Genomic DNA, 9,053 nt, shown 5'->3' with positions numbered 1-9,053 from the left:
TATGAACTCTATTGAACACCTCTGGGCGATAATTGATAGGACATTTCGTAAAAAGAACAAGAAAGCATCCTCAAAGCCAGATCTCTTGAGATTACTGTATGCAACTTGGAAAGAAATTCCTCTAGAATATTCGCCATCTGATCAGTAGCATGCATAATGGAGTCCTTGCATTGAAAAATGCAAAGAGCATATCTACTAAATATTAGATATTCACATTATAATAATTACTAAATAATTTTGAATGTATAATTTCAGTTTTAAATAAATTTTTTAACGATTATAAAGGTGTCTATTTACTTTTATTATGTCTGTGTACATATATATATATATATATATATATATATATATATATATATATATATATATATATATATATATATATATATATATACATATGTTTCATAGAGAGTGGAACCTCAGAATTGGTAAAATTCAAGTGAGGCATATGCGCCGTCTACTCTTCAGGCCTAGGATATCCCCACATTTATACACCCCTCTCATACTGTGCCATCCATACATTCTGACTTAATCTTCTTTGCGTCAACATGTATCTCCTTGCAACAATGTAACCTTTAATCTAATCAAGATATCATGGAGAGTAGCTGGCATTATATACCTCACTTGGATTTTACACTTCTGAGGTTCCACTCGCTATCAAGCTGTTGTGTGAAAGTATAATACCCCTATGGGTTAGCTCCTAATGGACTATGCCACAATAAAAATGGATATACACAGAGAGCCTTATGAGTAGAGTAAGCCCGAGAGTAGTTAGTAGTTGAGTAGAGAAATTTTTGAGTTTGCATTCATGATTTCAAGCTGGGGTTGTGTTTGAGAGTGGAGATATTGTAAGTTGAATTGTTGTTGAAAATTGTTATCGAAAATTGTTGAAGTTCTTGCTTGTCATTAATTTTTGTTGAACATTCGTGAATTGTTTTTATATGCAGTGTTGGGTATGCAGACTGCTAGTTATGCGGCGGCGGGAAAAAGCCAGGCAGCCGACGCAATGCAGCTAAAGGAAATTAAAATAGAAAAGAAAAAATTAAAGAAGTACTTTGAATTTATTAAGAAGGAAGAAGACTGCCTACGGGTTACTCCACCAAAGGAAGCTGCGGAAAGAGTCGAAAAGAAAATAATTATTTGTAAGACATTAAATGTGGCTACAAAGAGGATTGAGGTAGCAGAGGTGGACGAAATGGAAGAATGTCTAAACGAAATTAAGGACGTAACAACATTTCACGCGAAGGGCAAGAAATATGGTACAGTGGTGGTGCAGTTTAAGAGTGAAAAAGAGGCGAAGAGGTACTCCACTGTACCCCTGAGAACAGATAAGTGGGCACTTTTGCCTGTCTACTGCGGCAGAAGAGCGGCAAGCATAAGCATAGGAAGAATACCCACCGAGATAGATGAAGAATGGTTAGTAGCAGCAGTAATTTTTAATTGCAAAGAGGAGGTGGAAATTGTGAAAGTGGAGAAGTCAGAAGAGATCAACTGGTGGGGTTTTGGGTTAGAAATTCTAACCCATATAACCTTACTAAATCTACACAACATTGCGGAAGAGTTGGTGCTCCCCGATGAGACCCGACTGAGAGTCGTGGTGGAGGGGAGACCGCCAATATGCTATAGCTACAGAGAAAGAGGACACATGCAAGCAGGGTGTCCCCAGAAACAAAGGCAGATGGACGAAGTAGAAGCAGTGGTGGTAGAAGCGGAGAAGGAAAAGGAGGAGGCTGCGACAGATAGGAAAAGAACGAGAGTTGAGTCTCCGCCAAAGAGTCCCAAGAAAAGAAAAGCGGAGACAAAGAAACAAGATACTGTGGAAAAAGAGAATATGGAGATTCGAACGCAGGAACCAGAGCTAACTGCAAGCAGGAAGAAGAAAACTGAAAAGCAAAGAGCGAGAGAGAAGTATGATGAGTGGAGGGAGAGAGTGAGGAGGAGAGAGGAATATGTAGCACAAACAGGACAAATTGCTTGACGAAATAGAAGAACAATGTTAAGATACAGTAAGAATGTAGAGATAAAAAAGAAAAAACTAGCAAATATGAAAAATTTATACGAGTCAAACTGAATGATGAGATGTTCGAACCCGACGAAAGAACGGTTTTATTGGAGGAAAAGAGAAGGGAAAGACTGATGGAGTTATTTGGAACCAGAATTAAAACTACCGGGATATATATTCAATATGAAAATTTACCCAGTGTGATGGAGCTAGAAAACCTTATGGAATATATAACAGATAAAAAAGACTGATAATTGATAAGTATAATGAGAACAGTAAAATGGAACTGCGAGCTTGGGGGCGGGCTCGTAAGCCATTGTTTACTAGCAGTATAACCCGACGTTGTCCGGGTGTGAGTTATTACGTCATCTACGATAAGTCTTGCTAGGTGAAAATTATCTATAAAAGAAAGCCTTACAATGAAAAAACACTTATGATGTAAATATGTTCATAATTCAAAAGACGATGAAATTAATATGGAAAGTCTGAAGGCTGTTTTGTGTAACGTTATTGAGTGTACGTAAATTTCATCCGTCTAATTGGCTATACAAATGCTTGTGCAAAGCAACTTTTTGCGCTGCCTTGATTATACATAGCAGGGTAATTCCTTTTCGTAGGAGGCAGGACGGCAATTTCTGATGAAGCAATTGCTGGCGATCTGTTGCTACACAGTTCTGCCAGAATTCTATCAAATTGGGCAGTAGATGATGATGCACAGTTTTGCATTATGTTCAAAGTAACTTCTGGAATGTGGTGAATTGCTGCAGTCTGTTGCTGTCTTTTTAAACCGGTTGCTTTCTTTCCCCAGCAAGCTCTCTTGTTTGGAGGCATAATCTATGTATATATTAAACAGAACAACAAAAGTTATAACAGATGGGAGGGTCAGTAGTTTTCACATTTCGGTGATTTTTCAGATTAACACCCGCACGATTACATAACCCTAACCATAAAACCGTAACCGTAAGACTAACCCTCATCGTAACCCTAAAACCGTAACCCTGACCCAAAAACCGTAACCCTAACATCCTAGTGAAAATCGTGCGGGTGTTAATCTGAATAATAATAATAATGACCTCTGCAGATCAAACTCCCAACCCACAACTAAGTCTTACGTGTATATACATATGGGCAACACACACACACATACACACTAAATAAAAAATGTTACTAAGTACAGAACTTCAGCATTATATATTAAGATGGGCAACACACACACACACACTAAATAAAAAAAAATGACAGGTATTTGTATGTATGTGTGTATTAATGTGTATTCTGTGTCTATATATGGTAGTAAGTAAATGCGTTTTAAGAATGATATTAAAAAAATTCAGTTTGTAAGGAATAAATGTTTGACTGTCGATCGTATTTGGAAGAGAATGACAGATATTTGTATGTATGAGTGTGTGAGTTCAAATTCCGCCGAAGTTGACTTTGCCTTTCATCCTTTCGGGGTCTAAAAAATAAGTACCAGTTGAACACAGGGGTCAATATAATCGACTATTCTCCACCTGCCCGAAGCCGCCGTTGTGTGAAAAATTTAAAATAATAATAATAATGACCTCTGCCGATCAAACTCCCAACCCACAACTAAGTCTTAATTGTATATATATATGGGCAACACACACACTAAATAAAAAAGATGTTAGTAATTAAAAGTGCTTTAAAAAAGATTGTTAAATTTTCAGATTAACACCCGTACGATTTTCACTACAGTGTTAGGGTTAGGTAGGTAATGATGCGGGTGTTAATCTCAAGATTTACGAAAAGATTTTCAAAAAAAACTCACAGTTTGTAGGGAATAAATGTTTGTTAATCGTATTTGAGAAAGATGTCTCGCTGGTAAATGACGGTGTTAGAAATGGAAAGTAAACTTATAATTCCCGCCAATTAGAATGAGGTCATTGGTAACCATAGGTACATATATATGTGTGTATTTACATATGATTGTCAGTGTGTCTGTTTATTTGACTCTCCCTTTCTTTCGTTTGTCTGTCATTACAGTATCGAAATGTGATTTGATACTGAAATAGTTTTTTTTTTCTCCTTCCTTTCTTTTTGTATTTGTTGTTGAAGTTTTCGTAAAGGTTCGTAAGAGGAAGTAGGAGTTGAAAGGATTTGTATTAGAAAGAGGAAATTAGATTTTATTAGGGAGAAAATGTTTACTGCTGTAGTTTTATGGATTTTATTCATTATTACGAAATTTTTGGAGTGAAAAAATGACGCAGTGACCTAACAAATTGTATTTAGAATATTAATTGCGATTGTTTAATCGAAGAAATTTTGAATTGTGTAAATGTATGAATTTTAAACATACACACACAGAGTAGATTTGCCTTTTATAGTATAGATATTCATTCCGTATTTCATCATTCGTTTTATGTTTTATATCCCCATTGTGGTGTTGTGTCTGTCCTTGTAGTGTCCCTTCTGTGTTCGGGCCGTAATGCCCAATAAAGAAATAGAGTAGAGTAAGCCCGAGAGTTCTGTCGTTGTTGCGGTTTCGCCTGCGGGCTTGTCTTTTGATTAACATTCTTTTTCCCAGTTGGAGGTAAAGACTATTGAAATGGAATGTTCGCCAGAACACGTCGGGAGTTATGCGTCGGCGGCAGGTAGTCGCACGAAAAACGCTACAAACACATTGGAAGTGCGAGAGGTAGTAATAGACCTCAAGAAGATTGGAAGTCACACGGAGCTGCTTCAGAAGGAGGGTAAAGCCTGCGACTGACCCCTCCAGAGGCGGTGACCAATAGTACCAGGAGAAAGGCAGTGTGCTACAGAACGGTATCCTTATCCAGCAAGAAAACTGAGACAGTGAGGGAGGAGGCTATTGAAAAATGCCTAGAAAATGCGAAAACTGTAACCACCAAAAAGTGTAAACACCAGAGGAAGAAAGTACGGCACAGTGGGGGTGAGGTTTTCCACGGAAGCGGAGGCAATCAATCACTCCACTGTACCTTTGAGATCACAGGAATGGGTGCTCCTGCCAACCTACTGCGGCAAAGAGTCGCGAGAATCAGGGTTGGTAGGGTGCCGCCGGAAATAGACCCACAAAATCCCCCCGAAAACAGAAGGCTCACATTATGACATACACCAAAAGCACAGCAATCGAACACATAATTACCAAGATTAAGTCGGTAATCAGAGTGAGATTGCCGGTTGAGATGAAACCGGAATACACCAAATGCATATTAATCGACAGAGAAAAATACACAAAGTTAAGAAACATTTGGTTCACTCATTGACCAATTAGGAGAGGCGGATAGAATACGATACCCTACCTCCAGTCGTAGATTACAAAAACATAATACAGTACCTGAACTAGTAAATACAGTAAGTAAAATTTTAATTGATGAAAATTTGACAAAAAATTGAAAACAAAAACAGTTAAATGTAACTACCCGAGAGTGGGGCTCGAGTGGCCATTTCACCTTCATTTTATATAATTTCACCTTTCTTGTGACGTAGACTGTTTTTTGTTTGACTCATGTATTGATCTTGACACCCAGAGCAGGTTAGTGCGTATATCAGGTTCTCCTAAGCACATATGAAGCTGTTTTTCACTGTGAAACGTTCTCATTATTTTCTGCTGACTGTAGTGTTAGGCCTTTTCATGATATGTTGTGTCTTCTAATATGGATAGTACTAGAGTTATATAGTATACCTTGTCCATTACGACAACTGCACTTCTTTAGCATGAAAGTATAGAGAGACTTAAAGAGTTTCAAGCACTTATAAATGGACTTGACGTAAACATTCTCGATGGAATATAGCCATGAACAACATCCCTTCCTCGACATCCTCATGAAGAAATCTAACAACGTAATAGAAACAGATATATACCATAAGCCCACGAACTCCAAGCAATATCTACCGTTCATCTCATGCCACCCCAGACACACCAGAATGAATGTCCCCTTCAACCTAACAAAAAGGATCTGTACTATAGTTTCTAATGCAAGCACTAGGGACACACGACTACATGAACTAAAGGATACACTCATCACCAGGAACTATCCACCTTCACTAATTGACATATGCTTTCAACGTGCCCTACAACTCAAGATTCACAAACTCAGACATCCCAAATTAAAGAAGGATTTACAACCAAAAGCCCTACCATACATCTCTACACACAACCCTCTTAACAACGAAGCCTTCAACACCATCCTTCAAAACATTCCCCTACTAAAAAAGGACCACAGAATGAACTTAATCCTCCAAACACACACCATCATTATAAGCAAGAGACATTCTATTTTTGAATCATGTTGGAATCTATTTTGTTCTTTGTTTTTTTTTCCTAGTTAATTTTAGTTAATTTTTGTTTATTTTCTGATCATTAAAATGGAATGTCACGTTAAGAAAAACGAGCATTTTTGACACCTCCTTTTTGCTCTTAATCAGGGTTCTAAGGTCATAAAAGCTGCTCGCGACATTTGTGCTGTGTATGGAGAGGGTGCCATAGCTGAAAGAACCGCTCGTGATTGGTATCCCAAGTTCAAAAATGGAAATTTTGACCTCAAATTTTGACCTCAAAGCATCTTCACTCGATGGGAAAGGTTCAGAAGTATGGAGCATGGGTTCCGCATGCTTAAGTGACAACAACAAAAAACAACGAGCCACAATCTCTGTTGGTTTGCTTGCTCGTCACTGCTCAACTCATGGACACTAGCAATGATTTCGGATCTTTTTTAAAACGGGGGCCACATTTTTCATTAACGAAACACTTTGAAACTTGGAACACTGGTAGAATGTGTCATATAAAACATCTTTTTCTCTTAGTCTTCTTTTAAAAAAAAGAAATCCATAAGTTATTCCATGTTAAAGTTGTCGTATTTCTGTAATTTCAACCAATCACTGACGTCCATTCAGCCGATATACATTAAGTGCCGACTACATAAACAAACGATTCTGAAACAATTAACGAAAAATGGTGCCTGTACATCAATATGAAGCAGCGTAAGGAATGGCTTAGCCCCGGTAAACAAGCGACACCGTGCGTGAAACAAGATCTTCATCCGCGTAAAACGATGTTGTGCGTATAGTGGGACTGGGAAGGGATTATCCATTACGAATTGCTTGAATGGAACCAAACGGTCAACGCAGAACTCTATGTTCAACAGATGGAACGACTCAGCACGGCTATTCAAGAGAAAAGACCTAATTGGCAGCATGGAGTTCTTTTGCTGCACAACAACGCCTGCCCTCATATCGCCAATATGACCATGGAAGCCATTCAAACGCAGGGCTGGGAAGTGCTGCCACACTCGCCGTACTCTCTTGATTCGGCACCAACGGATTTCCACCTCTTTCGATCTCTTTCAAATGCTATGCGCGGAGTTTCTTTCAATACTGATGCAGAATTGAGAGCTTGGTTGGAGGAAATTTTCGAGACAAAATCGGGTGATTTCTACCAACGAGGTATTGAAAATCTTGTTGAACGTTGGGAAGAAGTTGTAAACAACAAGGGTGAATACGTTATTAAATTAATTAGTTGTTATTTTTTATCAAACCTTTAAAAAAATTAAAATTTTAAAAACGGTGGGAACTTAGTTGCCAACCCAATACATACATACATACATACATACATACATACATACATACATACATACATACATACATACATATTTCGTTTTTGGATTTGAGAGTCAAAACTATTGAAAAGGTTGAAAGACGCAAGGAAAATTTTAGAAAAATAAAAAAGAAATGAGTAGTAATTTTACCGGTGAGTGTGTTAAATTATAAGGCACTAAAAGAGAATGACTCTCCTCAGACACAACAGTATGTATGTATATATATATGTATATATATATATATATATATATATATATATATATATATATATATATATATATATATATATATATATATATATATACATGCATGCATGCATACCTACATATATACATACAGTGACGGCGGGAATGTAAAATTCCACAACTGCCTTCCCACCGTCACTCCCCTAGAACACAATCTCAAGGCCGCTACCATCAACGTTGGCACAATGAAAGGAAGGTGTGGTGAGATTATTGAAATGTTGAAGCGATGCTATGTGTGTCGTGTGCAATAAGTAAGATAGAGTGGAGCCTCACGGGTAAGACACAAAGATTCAAATTCTTCTGGGTAGGCAGGAGTGATGGAGTGAATGATGTAGGCAGAAATGTTAGCAGAAAAGTTGGTAGATAAGGTAATTGGGATTGTTAGCGTATGTGATAGGGTACTTAAGCTGAGACTTCTCATAGATAAATTAACAGTTACATATATCTCTGCCTATGCTCCTTAGTCTGTGCTGGCTGGTGAGCAGAAGGACCAATTCTTCGAGGTCCTTTTGTAGACTACCTCAACAACAAATGACAGAGACTTTATTATTGTGGCTGGTGACTTCTATGGACATGTTGGACAGAACCTCCCATGGATTCTATGGAGTGAATGGTGGATATGGCTTTGGCCCTAGAAATGAGGAGGGAACAAGACTGTAGGAGTTCTGTGATGCAAATGACCTCACGATCTGCAACACTAACTTCAGAAAACTAGCCAGCCATCAGTCTGGTGGGCACATAAGCCAGATTGACTACCTCCTCACCAGGCAACGAGACAGACGAGGTAGACAGTGCTATACAAGCAAAGAGATAGGCCTGGGGATACTGGGAAAACAGTGGAAGCAGAGAATTATATCAGGTAACCAGAGGGCAGCTAAGCGTCAGGTTTACATAGCTAAAGGAATAGCAAAAGGTAAGAGATTTGCAAATGTTCTACAGCGTGAGGTGTTCAGGATTGTAAAGCAGTGTATCAGAGAGAATAGAGATGTGGTGGGTGAAGTATGTGTGTGAATGGATAATGGTATGCTTGCACTTAGTGACTCAGAGAAGGAAGATGCATGGAAGTGTCACTATGAAAGATTACTAGATGTGGAAAAATGAATTGGAGGCGTCTTTCAAATATTGAACCAATTGAGGGACCAGCCATCAAAGTTGATAGCAGCATAACAGATAAGGCAATTAAGAATATGAAGACGGGGAAAGCCCCTGGACAAAGATGATTAAAATATCCG

At 38.3% G+C, this 9,053-nt stretch overlaps 1 protein-coding gene across 1 annotated transcript; it reads left to right on the top strand.

The window, feature by feature from the left end:
* The first annotated feature begins 446 nt into the window (after window positions 1-446).
* Window positions 447-4,420, top strand: LOC149132655 (uncharacterized). The gene is made up of 2 exons (XM_089363330.1): window positions 447-845; window positions 945-4,420. The coding sequence occupies exon 2, from the start codon at window positions 953-955 to the stop codon at window positions 1,973-1,975; it is 1,023 nt and encodes a 340-aa protein (XP_089219456.1). The 5' UTR covers window positions 447-845; window positions 945-952; the 3' UTR covers window positions 1,976-4,420.
* Window positions 4,421-9,053: the final 4,633 nt, after the last annotated feature.

This window comes from Octopus bimaculoides, chromosome 14, assembly GCF_046866305.1.
Source record: "Octopus bimaculoides isolate indiv1 chromosome 14, ASM4686630v1, whole genome shotgun sequence".
Taxonomy (NCBI): domain Eukaryota; kingdom Metazoa; phylum Mollusca; class Cephalopoda; order Octopoda; family Octopodidae; genus Octopus; species Octopus bimaculoides.
The sequence above is the reverse complement of the archived record's forward strand: the minus strand, read 5'-3'. Positions and strand labels throughout refer to the sequence as shown.

Excerpts from the sequence above, each read along its gene's own strand:
- LOC149132655 (XM_089363330.1), top strand. The coding sequence starts at position 953 with ATGCAGACTGCTAGTTATGCGGCGGCGGGAAAAAGCCAGGCAGCCGAC.